We start from the raw sequence: 19,995 nt of genomic DNA, 5'->3' as shown, positions 1-19,995 counted from the left end.
AAGATGGCCTGCCAATCGCATTGAAGAATTATTAAGCACTCGATGATTACGCTGCTTTCGCGACGCGGATCAAATGATCCGGATCAAGACTCGCGACCATATGATTCAATAAAATCATATTTCTTACGTTTGTCAAAAAACAATTAACGCGAGAGATACGATTTCGTCTAATTAAAGTCGCGGATCCTTTCGATCCAAAATGATTTTAATCCATGAACGTGAAAGTAGATATTGACAAGCATTTTATATTACATTAAACAGAATAATAAATCTGTATGATTTAATAATAAAAAAAAAAAAAAAATAAAATAAATACTTGATAATATAAAATTATACAAAATCGAAACCGTTTATATAAATTAATCAAATTATAACAAACTACTTTTCTCTAAAAAAATTATTGAATTAATGTATTTTCTCGTTTAAATAAGGAGTTAAAAATTTAGAGAAAAACATCCAGTTTGTATAATATGATTATCAAACTAGAATAGTAAAAGAATTTAAATTAAGCTAGAGTTTATGTTCACACATTTCTTTCATACACATTCCTCCTGAATTTTATTTTATTCTATAATAATTACTTAAAAATTTGGTAAGTAAACTATATATTTTTACAAAAAAGAAACGTGTAAGAAAGATATATCGATAAGTAAATTAATTACATCGGCTAACTGTCATAAGTAGCAATGTAATTTTCATCGTGGTGGCATCGATATAATACTTTCTTAGCTTCACGAAAGGATGAGACACATATATAGCATATTTACATTAATATAATTATAAATGTACATAAGAATTTTTTGTATATTAAAGCTTAGGGAAGGTACTCAAATACATCTTTACGCAAAGAATATTAAATGAATTTAAAGTTTTATATATTCGCGAGAGGCAATCTCGTACGACGGTAAAGTTATACAGAGAAGTGAAAAGATTCGCGATTATGTACAGATAAACACGTTTCACGTATCGCAAAAAATCAATAACGTCAAAAAGAAATTAATTTCTTGCCCTTAAATCTCTCGTGTACTCCGACAATCAATTGTAAAAAAAAAAAAAAAGAAAAAGAAGAAAGACGAAAAGTTGTTTTTCCTATAAAATTATTCTTCCACGTGATTACGATTATGGGTAGTGCAACTTTAGTTTGTAATTTGAGTCTCAAGCTTTCAGTCTCGGTTATTCATAAATCTCGGATTTAACAATCGCTAGATTCTTTTTTTTTTTTCTTTTTTCCTCTTTCTTTTTTTATAAATAGTTCTATCTGTACTTAAAACCCGTTAACTGATCATCGACTGAGTGGAGTATCATTCAACAAGGCTTCCTGCGCGCCGATCGCAAAGTCCAAACTTCAGCTTTACGGTCCTCAATTACTGACCGCTCGCGTTAATTGAGGCCGATATTAAATCAAGTTAAAAATCTATTATGTTACATAAGTTATCACACAGTTTTTATTATTTTTTAAATTTTTGTTTATTCTGTCGGTGGGGGTGAAAATTTTTGTAACCTACGTTTGCGCAGCATTTCCTGTTCGCTTGAGTTTTCAGTCCTGGATAAATCTATCGTGTCGCTACATACTGATGCGTCGTCCCTCGCGATACTCGAGGTAGAAGCATTCTCTTTCGGCGTGCTCGAAGTAGCAGCGCTTTCTACTTTAATTTGCGAACTGTCGCTGTTGACGCTATTTGTTGCGCTTGTCGCACCGCTTGGTCCTGGCTTTGCCGTTGCAGACATGTCAGATGCACTATTGACATTGGTCGTAAAATTACTGTTCACAGGAATGCTGTAATGTTAAACGGCATATACATTTTTTCAATAAATTTTTTAATATTATAAATACATATATTATTTTATAAAATATTATACTCACTTAGCGGTAGCAGCTGCCGTCTGATATTGATTCATCATCGCGTTGGCTGCGTCCAACAAAAGCTGAATCCTCTGCAGCGTTTGTATCCTGGCTTCGACTGCTTGCCGCAAGTTACCCTCCATGGCTCTGAGCTCTTCTTCACTCAGCTCAATTAAATTCGGCGGCGGCACAGGAATAGGCGGTAATGGTACTATTGTGGGGAACAGCGGCGGGAAAAGCGGGATATTCCCGGTGGGTGGTACTGGATTTTGAGGCGGAGAGGTACCACCGACATTGTTTTGAGGCTGCTGTTGCTGGGGCTGCTGCTGTTGAGGTTGAGGTTGTTGTTGCTGCTGTTGCTGTTGTGGCGGTAATCCTGGAGCGGGTAAGCCAGCCCAGAATACGGGGAAGTGAAATGGTGGTCCTACATTAACAAAAAATAAATTAACTGAAATTGCACCTACTTTGTTCGTAAAATGTAAGAAATAATGCACAATTGTACCGATAGGGTTAACACCAGGTGCTTGCGGAGGCTGCGGAGGCACCTGTGGAGGCTGCGGGGGATTTGGTTGTCTGGGTGGCGCGTTATTTGGCGTAGGCCTGAGAATATTCAAGCGACACGTCGGACACGTTTGCTGGCGTTGGAACCAAGAGCGCAAGCACGCGGTGTGAAAAATGTGATTGCACGGCAACTTTTTGCTGGCCGTAACCATCTCCTCTCTATTTAAATATTACGCGTTAAGACATTTCACGCAATACTTATTCTACTCGTACTTTAACACTACTTACCGGCATATAATGCAAACGTTGTCCGCGGCAGCCAATTCCTCGGTCGTCGCGTCGGGATAAAGTGTGTTCATGTTTCTAATAGCTCTCCGAGACATCACGATGTCGTGGAATGCCTTTTTAAAGTCTCGCATCGTATAATACATGGGACGCAGTGCAAACAGGGGTAACGTAAATAATTTTATCATTAAGGTTACAAAGGCGACGTAGAGAAAAACCTGTAAAGAAAAAATTCAAATAAAGACGTGATTGTGCTAACAAGTTTAGAAGCAAGATGTTTGCACTAATTACTTTTAATATGCCGATAATTAACTCGGTGTACAACAGAAATACTGGCTTGTTGTCCCACGGTGTCTCACTCTGCAAGTCAATGGTATGCAGGATGTACTTCACAGTGATGTTGAAGACAACTGTTAGCAAAATAGCATATTCAAAGCCGAACACAAGCTGCACCGAGGGGCCCTTTGTAGCCGTCGTGTTATAGGCATAATTAATCATTGTTAAATTGATGGAAAACAAGAGACTCAGTAAAGTAGCAACTCTGAGATGAAACAACCACGTTATCACTGGGCTTCTTTCCATCTAGAAAATAAAAAGTCATTAATTTATTAACTCATAATCAAACCTAGATGTAAATAACATCAATATATAATAAATCAACTTATATTATAACTTAAAAACCTTAAACAGGCCTTAAAACTTACATAATCAACCCGGTCCTCAGCCAGCCAGTGAAATGATTTTAGGAACAAGAGAAGAGTAAATAACGCTATGAATTTAGGACTAAAGTCATCTCTGAACACTGTGAATGCCAGACACGTCTCTGTCACGGCATACCAGACCTTTTCTACCAGATGCTGCAACCAAGAAAAAAAGGCGAATGTTACAGGGAGTCGGGGGTTTGAAGATGTTACAGAAAAACTCGCTCACCTCCAGCTCAGCGGCGCGTAGGGTGCCGAAGAAGATCTTCCGCAGGAAGGCGTTGATCATGAACGCGAGAATGAACCCTTGCGTGTAGATTACCTGGGCACAAAACGACATATGTAATATTTGGCTATCGAAGGCGATTCAACGGAAAAGGCTCGACTCACCGTCATACTCGGATTGGATTTGGTTATGTGGACAACCGTTGGGTAAAACTGTTTTTTCTGGTAGTACGCATTGCCAATAACAACGCACGTTAGCGCGGTGCTTATCAGCATGATCCCGGCCTCTCTCATCTTTGCGGCCGGGCGCTCCACCGGGTGGCCCGCGCGCTTTCCAGCCGAGAGGGAGAGATCGCCGACACCTGCGTGCGTTACACGAAGAATTTCCCGGATAGGATCGCGGTGTACCCGACGTCCCCGACGATCCTGTGCTGTCCCGACGTGCAATACAAACGTGCACACGTATGCCACACGTAGGCGCATGCGCTCGCGAGCTCGCACACCGCGTCCCGTAGGTGTAACGTGGCCACCGATGCAACTATGATATCAGTAATCTTGAAACGGCTTGTTACTGTTCTTACCTTTTATTGCCCTTTTTTCTTTTAATGTGAGAACTTTAACGATGCCAGCTAACAACGCGAGCCGTTATCAGCTGAGCACTTGGTCGTCCATACGCAAGGTGTCAACCGTCATGTTGTGACAGCGCTACACGACAGAGAAGCGCCGCCACATGATTAGTCATATGAGCGATTACCACACCGTTACTAAATAAAACTTATTTTATATGAAACTGTTTTACATAAATTTAAATATTAATTGTTGGGTAACGTCAGAAATATTTAAAAAGGAGCGAGTGTTAAAAATATATATATATATATATATATACATATATATGTATTTTTATTTTATTTTATTTTTTTTTTCGAGAAAGTTATGAAGTGAGTAATGAGATATATGTAACGATAAAATTGTAATAAATACATCCACGAAATTAAATGTCACTTACGTTGATTTGCAGTACATGTTAATGTGAGACATGAATATTGCGCGGAAATCGGAATTTATCATCAAGTGACAATGAATATAACAAATTTACATATTTAAATGAAAGCGCGATATACGTAATGACTAGTCTTAAAAGTATTTCGAGTAGTGCCTTCGTGCTTGGTCCTTTCTTCGAATTGCTATAGAGATACGTCTTCGAATCACATGTTTTAAAAATGTGATCACAAACGCGCAGACTGAACTAGCAGTAACTTCTGTATATTCTGCCAATATAAATATATTCAATGCATTAAAACCACAAAAGATATATCGATTATATGTTTGTAAAAGATGTATAAAAATATTGTAGCCTCCTAAAGTAACGTATATATATATATATATATATATATATAGAAAAGAAATTCTCTTAATGTATAAATACTTAGATTATAGTTCGTTACGTGTACGTGCTAAGAGTCCGCGTTTTCAAAATACTTCTGGGACTCTGACGCTTTGGGGTTCCTAAGTGCGCTGTCGCCTTCAGCGGCGTTCTGCGCGTATCAACCGGTGCTCTACGAACCACCTTCGAACTCTTCGGCGTTTTCACTGTCAAAGGCCGCTTGATATGTGGGGTTTTGCTCACGTATGGTTTGTAAGGAGAAATATTCAGGCTCTCCACTGTTGCGTTGACGGATTTAATCGACCCCTTCGCGGCGATATTTTCCTTCTGAGTTTTCACATTGTGCGTGACGTCGACTCCCTTATCGTTTGCAAATGCTTGATATGGAGCTGGGTCCTTGTTGCTCGAAAGTTTCTGATTTTCAAGCTTACGAGTGAAATGATAAGGCTCGTTCAATTCTTTTTTATATGACTTCAGCGACGTGTCCGCCTGCGCTTTCACTTGCGACGATACCTGGCGATTTTTTACCTTTATCTCCTTGTTGGATTTTTTCCGGGAGACTTGCGTCCTATTACAATTGAAATTTTCGATATTCATTTCCTTGGCCGCGCCCGGAGAACGTTTAGTTGCATTGTCACGAAAGGATTTCTTGTTCGATATGTTATTCAGTATGCATTCAGACGTTTTCGTTGTACCCTCGTCGAACAATCTTGCTTTGGCCAGCACCATTCCAGCGTTTTGCGTTCGTAGTTTCGCGACGGATGCCCTGCCCGTCTGTGGAGCGGGCGTATTCGTTCGAGAAGTCGACTTGAAATACTTATCCGCGTCTTTCCAAGATATTTTGTTCGAGCCCTCGAAAGTAATCTTATCCCGCTGTGAACAATCGTTATTTAAAGCTATATTTTGATGACTGTTCGCCTTTTTCAAATCATCGATCTTCTTGTCAAAGTAGGACGAGTTATCAACAAAATCTTTTCCATGAAAAGATGATGCTCTATGCACAGATGTGGTTGTCCGGTTATTTAAATGCACATCTTTAAGTCCAGAAAGATTTAAGTCATTGTTTGAAATCTTGTGTTGTTCGTTTGAACGAGAAATTAGCGTGTTAATTTGATTGTGCAGACAGGCTATTTCGTCTCTTACATTGTCCGAAATATTTGGGTTACATTTTTCGGCGGAATGAGAACGTTCTTCTAGGTGCTTACTCGAATAAATTAATTGCTTTTCGATGGGATAAACTTGTCTCCCGAGTTGAACACGATGTTGCAAGCCGTATTCCGGAGAACAATGCCATGAAGCAGTTCTTCTAACGCGTTTGCTAAAAACATAAAAGTAATGATATATAATATATTTAAAAAATGTTATAAATTTAGTTATAATTAAAATACCTTGTAATTTTTTCTTGCGAACGTCTTCTTAACGATCCAATTTTTCTTGCACTAGGAGATCTTATTATTTTATGCTCACTTGATCTTCTGATTTTCAGTTCTTTACTCAGTCTTTTTGCTAGGTAATCGCTTGTCAGAGTACTCTCGATACTAGCCTCTTCTAATGTTTTCTCGTATGCGGTTTGTACATTATTCAATGAATGAGTAGTTATGTCATTCTTCTCGTCATATATACATCCGAATTCTTGGGAAATGCGCGATTCAATCGCGGAAACTCGGTTCTTTATGTCTTCGTATTCTCTCTTGGGGATTCTGACATAATCTTCTTCACAGTGATTATCGCTCAATGTAGATATTACGTCACCGGTGGGAAGAAACGTGTCAAATTCTTCTAAATCAGTCTTTTCCTCTGGGGTTAATGAGCATATGTTGTCACTTTCATCCATAGAGTCCAATTTCCTCGTACTCGTGCTCACATTTGCATGCCATGGTTCGTTATTGCTCCTACGACGACTCTTGCTTACAAACAAGTCCCGCTCGTTGCTTTCATTTGACAAATCCACAGTGGCGTTAATGAACACGTCGTTGTACTCTTGACGAAAATCATTACTCGATGGTTCATCATATTTCATTAATCCCAGATCTATTTCATTGTCGCATTCGCATATTTTGTGTGCTTCGAAAGAGTTGCTTATCGAACTCCAACGCCTTTCGTTGCACAGCTTATAACTGCCCGTATATGAATCTGACAAGTCACCATCGACGTTCTTCTGTAAAAATATTTAAAGTTATAATTAAAATAAGCTGCAATAATAATTGCCGATGATAATTTAGACGAATTTTTTATTTTATGCGTCGACGTATGTAGGAAGATACCCACTTGTTTATTCTTTGGAGCAAACTTGTCCAAACTCAGTCTTAGTTTCTTTGACTTATCCAGTTTGTCGGCTATTCTTCTGAAATATAATAAAAGTCCATGTATTAGTTCGTGTAAACATTATTATTTTTAATTAATTATAAAAACAAAGAATATATAAAGAAAGGAAAATAATGGATATAGTAATTTAAAAATAATATAATACTTTTTCTTTATATTTGAAGAAGATTCCCCTTCAGCTACTTTTCGTTTTTTGGTAAATTTGTTAGAAGCCATATCTAATTGTGTTGCATGTAAGTGAGACTGTGGTTGATTAATGGTAGATACATCATCTGTGCTTTTTCCAACCATTTTCTTCAAACCATTGAACATTCCTGTTGTGCACACATAAAATTGCATTAGTAAATATGCAAATTTCCTTGTACAAATACAGTACAAATATACAGTATAGATACAGAACAAATATGTATAAACAGGCCCTAAATATGACTTACTTGTTAAACTTCCACTGCGATATTTTTTCTTTTTATGCTGCTTTCTATGCAATTCAAATGAGTCCAGGCCATTCTCTGTGCTGCCACTTGTCTCTACAGAAATACTTTGAGCAATGTGAAGTGGTAAGACACCAATGTTTTCTGAATTTTCAATCAAAATCTGCAACAAATTTATTCTAAATAATAATTGGTTAATTATTTATACAAATTTTATTAAATATTAAAAGCTATGCTACCTTAATAATAGTTAAATGCATTTGTAGTCTATTTTGCATTGCTGATATAGATATTTCCTGCAGTGGCATTATATTTGGCGTGATAACTTTTGCCAAGTTGTCAATATCCATCTTGTTCTGTTTTTCATGCATGGAAACTTTCTTCAAAAACTCCATGAGATATGCCAAAGTATTTAAGTGATACGGCGGCAGCAGCATGCATGCCAAAAGTAATGCCTGCACCCGGTGGGTCTTCAGTAGTGCACAGTGGACGAATAAATCGTGATATATGTATGGGATCAGTGGTTCTGGCAGGTCCCGGAAGAAAATCTTTAAGCAGCTGGCAATGTCAATCGCATGATGCTTGTCACCAAAACCGCTGCCGATGTCCAAACGGGATACTAGATCCCGCTGTCGCGCCTGAGAACCGGCCTTTCTGAACAGACCCTCCTGGGTGAGGTGGCCTTCCAAAAACGTCGTGGCCCGGATCACAAACACCGGCACGTGAACTATAGCGCCCGAGGAAAGGCTGACGATGTCCAGGGCCTGATAGAACAACGGCGTTCCGAAGACTTTCTTGGGAATGTCCCGGCCAGCCTCCGGCCTCTCGCTCTTAAGCATGCTCTTTTTAAAGCGATACTTAACTCCAAGATCCCTAAGGTTGCCGGCGACAGCGTGGTACACTCTCTCCTTGTGCAGCACATCGTAGATCAGCATTTTCAATGCTCCGAAGCGCTTCGGGCCGTGCGGCCTCGCCGGTGAGTCGATTCTTCGGCAGGGAACTTGTTGAATACGCTTCGCGTTCAGTTCAGATTTTCAGATTACTCGGCGGCCGTTTTTGTGTTGAATTGACCACCCCTCCAGGGCTGTCAACATGGCGCCTGAAAATGTCTTCGCGTGGTCCAAGCGTGCCATCTTAGCGTCACGAAAAAAAAACACGTTGCACTTTCAGCTGCAAATAGTTTGCGATTTTTGTCGTAGATGTCAGTACGTGGTGGTGCCGTGTACCTTACGCGACCTAGCGGATCAAGCGGATGCTCCTCAATTCCCCTCCACATCATTTACTCAGCAAAAACAATCGGGGACGAAAAACGGCCCGGTGTTCGCAGCTTGCACTGCTCTCTTCGCGGTAGTGAGCAAAATGGCGTCGTTGTGGACGGTGATATCGTTCGCGTTCTCGTTACTCCTGACACCTTTCCTCATGCTGTTGCTGGCGATCGTGTTCCTCGCGTCCATCGGCAAGTCTCTCGGAGTGCGTAGGCTGTACATCAAACTCCTACTGGCCCTTTTCGAGGTAAGTCCTGCCATTTCGTTTCGCGCGAACCTCGCCGGAATCCTGGCATTTCTCCTTTCGGTTCGCGACGTCGCGGTTTCCTTCGATCGTATCCCCGCCTCGTCTTCCGTCTACTTTTGCGGCTCTTCCTCCGACACGTGCGTTTCAAGAAACTTTAATCGGGTAACCGCGTATCGTCACGTCTCGCACAGATAAACCGATGATTCTATAAAACCAGGAAGAACCCGAAACAAACGGAAATTCAAAATAATATTAATTCGACGTAATGCCGACCGGGACGAAGAATGATGTAAGTTTCTTGCAGCCTGATCACGATCAAATTAATCTTATTTTTGACGAGTGATTAATTGATATTATTTCGATTTTCTGTTTAGGGAGAATCGGCCGGCATTTTTTCGCTCGGTAGTCAAAAAAAGTAGCCGAGATTATCGCGGAGATTTCCGGCAACGCGATTGTCGCGTGTTAGCCAGCGGCACTGATAAAGATACCAGATACAGTAGATTTAGGGGAGCTTTATTCAAGTCGAGCTGACTAGCGCGAACCGATCTTTCGTATTTTGCCTACCGCTGGCATTTTACCTTTACGATATCAAAGTACAGTTTCCAGAAAACGGCGAAGCGTTTTTATCAACGTCTTACGCAAGCTTGATTTATTTTTAGAATCTTGGAACAGATCGGAACAGCGCGAGAGAAAAGCCACTTTCCGTCGGAAGATTAATCTCTTGTTTATCGCGTATCGCGAATAATAAACCTGGAATACTTTGCGCGTATCGTCGCGTGCGCGATCGTCAAACGCAGAGGAAAAGTGTCCCCAACTGTTCGCTCGCTGAAGGAAGTACCGTTTATTTCATTCTAATCGACGCGATGCAATTGTGAAAACGGGATTCACGAATCTACCGAGACGCAAATCGCCAGGATTGCCCTCGATTTATTAATTTAATCGCTTAATTTGTCGTTGAAATACGCGGTGCCTCACGATTAAAAATTTATCTATGACAGAGTGAGTTTCCGTAATTAGCAACCGGCAAGCGCGAGCAATATTCAATTTCTTGCTTTATCACAAAATTGCAAGCATTTAGAATTATTTGATAATCATATTGGTTTTGGTGATAAGGCCCGGTGAATAATCAATGGATATTATCGTATCTCGTTATTATATAATTACTATGACTTGTGAGAGTTCTAAATTATTTGTAATGTAACATATATAATTATTCATAACGGATTTCCGGCGTGGCTTTACGATATCTTCCGGTGTCAGTAAATTTTGCTGCAGCTTATTTCAAAGTGGCTACTTAAAATTAGGAACAGGCTATTAAACAAATCTACTGAAATAACTACTACTAAAATCAGAAATAACTTGTTGACTTGTTCATCGAATAACTTTAGGATGTATTGCCAGAGGAACGTGAGAAGCTTAAAGAATTTGCACACTTTGATGTTTGCACTTTGATTTGCATTGTAGATATTCAAATGGAAAAATTTGTTATATTTACAAGTCTTGTGAAATCTGATATAATGCAATCATTTATAGTTTGTTGTATGCGCCGCTACTTGTTTCTGATAAATTTTGTAAAATCATTGCTTAACATCTTTAGAATTGCTTAAATAGTTTATCGAGTAAAATTAAACTTTATAAGAAATACTCTTAATTTTTTTTTCTCCTCTTAACATTCATGTTATTTTTGTAGAATTAATTTCTGTAATTCTGATAAGGATTTATTATTAACCAGTTTTGTTTTTTTTCCTCACTTATTACGCTGTATATAATTAACGTTTATATCGTTTATAAATTGAAATAAGATAAAAAATTTGGATTTTTTACATTATTATCTGATTAGTAAAAACTTGCAATATTTGCAAACATTATGTCGTGAGTAGAATATGCAAAAGTATGTTTGAAATACATATAATGAACTTTTTCTTGATTTCCCGATTTAATAATTGTACAGTTGTGAAAAATTGATTCCGAGTCCAAAGGAAAATTTACACACTTTTTGCACAGCAAACGTACGATGATCAATAAGAACAAAACGCTGCCTTTTAATGCCTGTTAATATGAACCCGAGTCTCTACCTTATCGTTACCTTGAACCTCGGATTGACCACTTGCACACCAGAGGCGAAGAAAGCACAAAGTTACCTGCGCAAATAATTTACATCCACGCAAATGACTTTTTGCCAATTCTATCGTTCTGCTTCTTCGATAATAATTCCCATTTGAAGAATATGTGGCGAACGTTATCAATATGATATATTATCTAGATACCACTGAATAATTTGTATGATTAGTATTAATGAAAATATTATATTGTTGCAATTATAAACAAAATTTAAAGACGATATAAAATTAATTTAAACGCAAATGTAGTAGACTGTGAAAAGAATTATATTATTTTTTTACTTCGATATTTTTTTCTATAAAGAAATCTCTTTTAATACATACAAATGGGCTTGCAACTTTTAAACATAAAAGTCTAGAAATTTAGAAACCAGTTTTTATCTTGGCTGTCATTGAAATTTATGTCTCTGTATATCATTAGGCTTCATTTTCTTCTTTCAATAGCCCAATAGCCCAAAAGAAGGATAAAATTAATACAATTTACGATTGAATTTGCTGAGCAAAGTAATTCTGGATATTTTTAATAAAAGTATGTAAATAAATTGTGATTGCGTATCTAAAAATGTCATGAGCGTGTTACGCAACCGTCAGTCTTGAACGTAATGACGAAACGAAATACCTTCGCAAGTGCGTTCGCACTTTGAATTCACCGTTACAGTAGAAATTTCTATACGAGCCTCGAATCTCAATATAAATACATATGTGTATTACGGTTGGTGCATGCAAAATCACCGATAATGTCCCAACGGTTTTATCATCGACGAAAATAGTAACACATTTTAACATCAGGAAATTTTAGCATGAGGACTAGTCTGGTAGTTTTTTTAATCGATAACTTTAAGAAATACAAATGATCTTCTGTCTTACTACAAAAAAAAATATTTTGATTTAGGTACGTTATAACATAATGAATTAAAAGTTCATTAGATAAAGAAAATGTATGTTTTTTTAAAAATTAATCTTTTATATGTATACTATAATGCGAAATCTTTGATCTCTTTGTAATTAAGTTTTGATAGATTTCCTATAATTTGCTAAGACAGTAATAATAGATAATAATATAAAAATGATATAAAATTGATTAATATGAAGCTGGGGAAAAAAAGCAGCAATATATTAGTCATAACGTCTGCGATGAGACAGGCTATTTTAATAATTGAGAAAAATATCTTCATTTATTATTAAGCGAATCGATGTGTAGCCACTAACTCTTGGGGACAGAAAATAGTTATTTTACAACTTGGACTTGTTCCACTTTTAAAATATAAAATTTTTTTGTCGGTTTTACGGCGTTTATGAGACGGGCATTTGGAACTGCAATTAACGTATACCATGAATTTTATATTCTGTGAAATTACGAAACGTCTGGATTGCTTTTTCCTTTTTTTTTTTTTACATTAAATTAAAGTGGTGAGAGGTCTAGTATAATTTCTCCCGGGAGAAAGCCTACGAATATACATACATACATACAATATCGCATGATCTGAATGTTCTCTCGCACGTTTGCGTCACATGACATCGATCATCAGATGCGTTATTGAAGCTGCGATTTGCACATAGCGGACTCGCGTGAAAGATACTATCGTGGAAAAAAAAAATAAAAAACGCTATTATCTCTCGGTTACGTAACTTTTTCCCTACATTATCACAATGAGAGCGTGGCAACGATTAAATATACGTGGAAAGCTTTACTACGTGTCCCTAGAATAAGAGCCTTTCCTTTCTCCCAACGTTTAATTTGCATCGATCCAATTGTCGTTGTTAATTTTTTTTTTTTAAGCAATATACGTATAAACATATTTTTCGACCTACGCCACTCATGTCCAAACTGTGTATCGCTGATGCGATATTTAATTAACATTTATTATCATATGTTACATATGTATATCGTTGTCACGTGAAATAGAAGATATCGTATGTGTGTATCTATCTATCTATCATATATATAAGCGCTTACATATAAAAACGGTAAAAAGTCTCGCATATTTCTTCTTGCTCGAGTTTCTAATTACTTACCTTTAACAGAATACGATAATAAGATTTATTTTATTCGTACGATCTTGCGATACAACTTTCACTGTCGAACTTTTCGATAACAAAGGTGACACATCACACCACTTTAAAGATATTTTGTTGCGTAAAATCGATAATCCAATCACGTGGAAACTTTGGTAAACAGCGTTTCTTGCTTTTTATCTTTTTCCCCTTTGTATTTATGCACGTGGTCTGATCTTCGTCATCGTTGCACGAATCGTATTCAAATTCGTCATAGATAAATCGTAAAATATTAATCGTAACGATAAAATTTATTATGCATTATTTTTTTCATTTCTTGTAATCTCTGTCGCTAAAATAAGAACAGTCTTTGCATTTGTTTTTTTTATAGAGAAACGTGTTGCATGACTGTCGATTATAACGATAAATGAACGTCATTATATATTGTATCTTTTGGAATCAAAGAATTATTTTTAAACTTCTTAACGAGACGCGAGATCGGACAAGGTGTGTTGCATTTTATTCACTCGAATAATTAACGTGCAATGTCACGAGTATTCAAGAAAATAAAAATGTCTTGAAAAGTCATTGGCCGTTAATTGATAAATTTTCGATTAACTTATTGCACTTAATTATATTAAAATATTTATTAGCGCTTACATTGGAATGTAATACCACGATTTATTACGGTACTTTGCAAAGTATTCATTTCGCGATTGTCGATAATTACTTTGAGCACGTGATGTTCACGCAATGAAACGTATTTTTGGAGTTTGCCCTTACCGCATCATAATTTATCGCTGAAGCCGCTAAATATTATCTTGGCATTATCGATCGATGAACGAGGATCAAAGTCTTAGACAGAGAGTAATTATTGAGTCAATCTTCCGGAGATTTCACGTTCTCGTGGGGGTCAAAGAATGCCTATCTTTGATAACGTAAAGCACTCTTCAATCCGCATGTATAGATTGACATCGCGTGCTTCCGTTTTTTATCTTTTTGAATAACGAAGTATTTTTGCATTGTGTAACTAAACACAACAATGCAACAGCTTCTTGCTTCAATCCTCTTTCCTTGAGTTGAAATCGTGGATTGCACGACAATGATAATCAAATTGTCTTGCGTTACGAATTATAATGTTGAAAATATAAAAAGTAAAATGTAATTACTTGGTTCAAGTCGAATTTTTCTGAATATAAGAACTCGAAGGACACTTCAATTTATATTAAAAGTGAACTCTATTATCTCAAAATGAAAATAGAGACGATTAGATAAGATTATGCTATTATACTTATATCGTTCGCAGCTAAATCAGATTTCTTAATAAATCTTTAATAATAATAATATATCTTTTTTATGTATGATACATGTATATCGTGATTGTCTACGTTTATTATGTTACAGTACGGTCGGCAAAACATAGAAAATGTGAAGAAAAAAAACGGCCGGGATCCGGATGAAGATCTTAGCGCAGATGAGGACTCGCGAACAATCACGGGGAAAGATTCATCGGTCACATCTTCCAAAATACAAAACGGAAATGTGAGCAATTCGGTGATAGCTAGATCAAAGGACTTGATCTTAGTCCCTGAACCTGAAATGCAGAATCACAAGAACAACGTTGACGAATCGGCTGTCAAAAATAATCATGACTCGTCAATAATTAATGACAAAGAGGTAAATTTAGAATTAAATGGACGTGCGTGGTAGATTGTAATGGTAATTGTACCCTCTAATTATCGAGTGTTGTACTCATTGTCAGCGAGGTGTATTTTTCATAATTATTTCTAAATATTTCAGGATAGCCTAAACCAGAAAAATTCTCTTGAAACGCTGAAAGCCGGATTTGCGCCGGGCAGTTGTCTGGATTACATCAGAGCGGGCGTTGAAGCTATTATAGAAGACGAAGTGACCTCACGCTTTGAAGCTGAAGAACTTAAGGTAATATTCCATCCATCACTTATAATAATTGTATTAATAATTGCACAATGATAATATATACGGATAATTTATTGATTTATAGAATTGGAATCTACTGACTCGAACGAACAGATACTACGAGTTTATCTCCTGGAAATTAACTTTTATATGGATGTTCGGATTCTTCATGCGCTACTGTTTCTTGCTACCATTGAGAATATTTATCTGCTTCATAGGGGTAAGTTTTATATGTATAATATATTACGCTATATTTTTATGCAAATATATAAATGTAGTAACTCTGGTATTAACACAGTTTTTACGATAAGCTGAACGTTAACGTACAACTAAAAAAAATGCAATTTTTAATATTTTTACGTATTTTTAAACACGTTTTAAAATGTGTCAAATATAAATTTGAAACTGTATAAACATGTATACTAATATCAAGGCTTCTTAGGTACTATATCTTATAGTCGTAACATTTTTAATCGGTTTCCTACCGAATGGTCGTGTAAAACGTTGGGCGAACAACCAAGGCTCCCTTATTGCGTTCAGGATTATGTCCCGTTCTTTGTCGGGTATGATTACGATCCACAATCCAGAATACAAACCTAAAAACGGAGGGATATGCGTGTCAAATCATACGACAACTCTCGACGTCTGCACTTTATCCACGCAAACGACATTCTCTTTGGTAATATGTCGTGGGTGGAATAATTATTTACCGATAAGCTAAAAGATTTGAAGCATTGTGCCATCGTTGCTATTTCATAGCAAACATGTAATTAGTTAAAGGCTTTGTATTTGTCTATATTTTACTGCATTGTTTCATCGCATTTGGGTTTGGTATAAAATCGAAATTGTGGAATTATGTACAAGTTACGTATGAATAATCATAAAATATCATAACATGTACATATCATATAACTCCTGTTATTCAAATTGCATGGAAATGGATAATAATAATTTTTTTTTTCAACACAATTATACAAAAATATAATTCTAAAAGAGTTGTTTCAATTGAGGTTCTACAGATTGACTGACGCGCGGTCTAGAGACAAAGCAATAATTTTTTAATTTTTATTTTGATGTTGCAAACGTCATTAAATGAGGCAGCTTTATCAATCGTTCTTTTCTGACTTGAAATAAAGCACGAATGGGGTGCATGATAACAATCTCAGGACAGGAGAGCGAAAGGCAAATACGGCAGAATCTAAAGTTAAAATAATAAGATAACGTACCGAAAACCGGAAATCAAGATGCAATTACTTATGCATTTTTTTAAATAGCCGCGAACAAGTTGTTTTACGTAACAAAATGTAATTTAATCGGTTTGTTTTTACATCTGATCGAGAATGAAAAATGCGTTGCTAGTTTTACAGAAGTTATTGCGCACTGCTAGTAAATGTTACAGGTAACGTGTCCTGTAACTTTGGTTTACAGGTAGTACCTACTCAGCAACGATAGAGAGGGAATCCCACGTTTCTCAGGTGCAAAGCTTGTGGTTTACAGGTTATGTGGCTGACAGTGTGCACTGCAGTAGTGGGCTACGTTCCTGAGGGTAGCTTCAAGCGGTGGCTCAACTACAAAGTCTCCATAATGTGCTTTGCTGTCTTATCCAGTGCTCTATCTTCAGTCATCACCTACAACAATCCAGAGAATCGACCTGTCAGAGGCATATGTGTAGCTAATCACACATCTCCTATAGACGTACTTGTACTCATGTGCGATAACTGTTACTCATTGGTATGTTTTCATTACGGTGCTTATGGATGTGCATGTCTCTTTTATAGTTGCTTAAAAAAAAAAAAAATTTTTTTTTTTTTTTTTGCTTTTGCTTATTCAGAATATTTATTGGACATTTTTGAAATAGTCATTCTGTAACTGCTTGCATCTCATTATTTTTTTAAATTGTATTGCCTTCAACAATGCTCTATTGAAAGACATTTCAATGATTCGATTTTCTTGCTACAGATAGGTCAGAGGCATGGTGGTTTCTTAGGAATATTACAAAGAGCTCTTGCCAGAGCCTCTCCACATATATGGTTTGAACGTTCTGAAGTCAAAGACAGAGAAGCAGTTGCGAAAAGGTAATTATAATTAATTTAATTATTGTATCAATTTTATATTTTACAAGATATTATTTTTTTATGTATTTTATGTTTTTTTGCAGATTAAAAGAACACGTATCGGATCCAACAAACCCACCAATACTCATATTTCCAGAGGGTACATGTATAAATAATACGTCAGTTATGCAATTCAAGAAAGGCAGTTTTGATGTGGACAGTGTTATTTATCCTGTAGCTATAAAAGTAATAATTTTTTTTTGTATCTCTGATGTACATCTTTGCATAACATTTTGTTGCAAAAAATATTTTTTATACTTTTATTTAATTATACAGTACGACCCGAGATTTGGAGATGCATTTTGGAACAGCAGTCGATATTCAATGTTACAATATTTATATATGATGATGTCGAGCTGGGCAATAGTCTGCGATGTGTGGTATCTTCCCCCAATGTACAAGAAAGAAGAAGAAAGTGCCATTGATTTTGCGAATCGAGTAAAATCTGTGATAGCATGGCAAGGTGGTCTTGTCGATCTGCAATGGTATGTCCGACATTAGTTTATAATTTTGTAAAAAGTAAAAATTATATACGATAAAAATTATGAATTTATATTATGACTGGTAGGGATGGCCAACTAAAGAGGATGAAGCCGAAAAAAGAGTGGAGAGAAAAGCAACAAGAAGAATTTAGTAAACGATTAAAAGTCGAATAAATAGTAATCATTTCTAGTCATAACTTCATTATACGCATCTTGCATGATATTTGTTTAAACAATATCATTTCATGTTCTCTTCTGCCACATAGTGTTTTTGTATAAATCATAAGTAAGAAAAATTTAGAAGTTGCATTAATTTGCATTACTAAATTTTAAATGTTGATATTTTAGCAAATATAACAGTTTGCACTCGATTTAGTAAATTTTAAGATATGAATAATTTTGGCTGTTATGCAAAATAATATAATATTTGTACATTTACAATTGTACAAAGGTAATTTTTTGAGATTATTTTTTGCGGATGTATCGCATGGTTCATGCCTTGAATTTTTATTTGAAGTGCAAATGTAATATTTGTTAGACATTAATAGTAAAGTTCGATTATTGTGAAGGCATTACGAATTTATTATTTATATGCGGAATGTAATTATGTTAAAGTGTGTGATACTTTTGCATATGAGTGTATATAATAGTATCGATAAACTTTTCATTCATACTACGGAATTACTAAACAGTTGAAAAAATAATTAGTCCATTAATTTTCTCGTAAAATAAGAAAAAACTGTTTTAGTCTTTATTATAGTTCATAAAAAACAAATATATATGAATATATATATATATATATATATATATATATATATATATATATATATATATATATATATTTATTCATTTTTCTGAAGAAGGGTTAGGCGAAGTGAGGCAACGTAGCACTCCAGATTACCTGTCCTTTAGAAATATTGTGTACACGATTGCATTATGTTATTTTTCTATTAAAACTGAATAGCACCTCGATATATATATTTTCTACTTTTATATTTTACATACATAGAATGTGAACTTTTTTAGCGCTCTGTATTGCAATGCATGTCAATATAAATTTAATATATATATAAAAACACGCGCGTGCATATTAATGTATCAAAGAATTTAATTAAAAAAGTACGTTAAGAACGAAACAAAAAAAATATATATATAAATGACGAGACGTATTTTCTCACACTTCCAACCAAAGTTAAGTAGCAGATTTAAAATAAGTGCTATTTTACTATTAATGGCATTATTATATAATACATAATAATTTTGTAAATTAATAGATGTTATTTATTATCTATTTAAACAAAGATGTATATTTTAAATTTATGCTATTTATTACATATTTTATAATTTGGCCTAATTACTATTATTAAACAATGAATATATTAAATTTATAGGTGATACATTTTTTATAAAAAAAAGAATTTGATATAATATTTGGAGAGAAGAGAACGATTAAACTTATGTAAGCTCTTATTTTTCGAAACATTTGAAAAAAGTTGGTGTTGACTAAATGCGGTAAAACGATATGTTAATTAGATGATATAATTATTGTGTAGAAAAAGTAAATTATAAGTCAGTTTATTTTTAAAATTATCATAACGTTATCTTAATATAATTATAAAAAAATGCATGAATCCATTGTTTCACAAAACTAAATTTCTAAATGTCATCTATTTGTAATATTACTGTAAAATTTCTTTTATAGAAAAATGGTATAAAATATATTTTTATATTAAGTAATTAGTTAATATATAAGAAAAACGTATCTATATTACTTACATTAAATAGCAAGGACTCCAGGGATTATGTAAAAACATTTCTTTTTTTATAAATAAAAATAATTTGTTATTCTATTTGTTGTAATATTTAATCCACAATTATCATGAAAGAAAAATGGCAATTTAATCATGCGCCCGCTTAAATAATCAGGAAGTTAAAAATAATTTTGTCGATTCCAGAGTTTTACAGAGTATCTGAAAACGCTCGGGAGTTATTAGAAGTATAAGAGGAGTAAGTTGGTGGCACGGAGAGAGCACAGTTACCCGCTAATTCTGAGGCCACGCCTTTTTTCTAATGGCTGCTATGAAATTAGCGGGAATAATCGTTCAGTGAGCTCTCGCAACTGATTGGAACATTCTTTAC

At 35.4% G+C, this 19,995-nt stretch overlaps 3 protein-coding genes across 5 annotated transcripts; 1 reads left to right on the top strand and 2 right to left on the bottom strand.

Moving 5' to 3' along the window:
* Positions 1-755: 755 nt before the first annotated feature.
* Sip3 (septin interacting protein 3) lies at positions 756-4,251 on the bottom strand. Its single transcript, XM_070667428.1, has 8 exons — positions 3,721-4,251; positions 3,560-3,652; positions 3,334-3,486; positions 2,921-3,211; positions 2,633-2,847; positions 2,346-2,563; positions 1,865-2,267; positions 756-1,777 (listed from the first exon to the last, which is right to left on the bottom strand). Exons 1-8 carry the CDS (start codon positions 4,036-4,038, stop codon positions 1,468-1,470), a joined length of 2,001 nt encoding a protein of 666 aa, XP_070523529.1. The 5' UTR covers positions 4,039-4,251; the 3' UTR covers positions 756-1,467.
* Positions 4,252-4,411: 160 nt separating this feature from the next.
* LOC139108826 (uncharacterized) lies at positions 4,412-8,789 on the bottom strand. Its single transcript, XM_070667422.1, has 6 exons — positions 7,935-8,789; positions 7,699-7,858; positions 7,410-7,578; positions 7,208-7,283; positions 6,328-7,097; positions 4,412-6,257 (listed from the first exon to the last, which is right to left on the bottom strand). Exons 1-6 carry the CDS (start codon positions 8,628-8,630, stop codon positions 4,997-4,999), a joined length of 3,132 nt encoding a protein of 1,043 aa, XP_070523523.1. The 5' UTR covers positions 8,631-8,789; the 3' UTR covers positions 4,412-4,996.
* Positions 8,790-9,018: 229 nt separating this feature from the next.
* On the top strand, positions 9,019-19,706 carry Gpat4 (Glycerol-3-phosphate acyltransferase 4). 3 transcript variants are annotated; one of them, XM_070667439.1, is made up of 9 exons: positions 9,019-9,207; positions 14,727-14,999; positions 15,123-15,263; positions 15,346-15,480; positions 15,703-15,939; positions 17,220-17,335; positions 17,419-17,560; positions 17,651-17,859; positions 17,943-19,706. In XM_070667439.1, exons 1-9 carry the CDS (start codon positions 9,055-9,057, stop codon positions 18,028-18,030), a joined length of 1,494 nt encoding a protein of 497 aa, XP_070523540.1. In that variant the 5' UTR covers positions 9,019-9,054; the 3' UTR covers positions 18,031-19,706. The 3 variants fall into 3 exon arrangements, with proteins under 3 accessions (XP_070523540.1, XP_070523542.1, XP_070523541.1); XM_070667440.1 differs by lacking the exon at positions 15,703-15,939 and adding an exon at positions 16,758-16,991 and having other exon boundaries at positions 9,020-9,207; XM_070667441.1 differs by lacking the exon at positions 15,703-15,939.
* Positions 19,707-19,995: the final 289 nt, after the last annotated feature.

This window comes from Cardiocondyla obscurior, linkage group LG16 (genome assembly GCF_019399895.1).
Source record: "Cardiocondyla obscurior isolate alpha-2009 linkage group LG16, Cobs3.1, whole genome shotgun sequence".
Lineage (NCBI taxonomy): Eukaryota > Metazoa > Arthropoda > Insecta > Hymenoptera > Formicidae > Cardiocondyla > Cardiocondyla obscurior.
The sequence above is the reverse complement of the archived record's forward strand: the minus strand, read 5'-3'. Positions and strand labels throughout refer to the sequence as shown.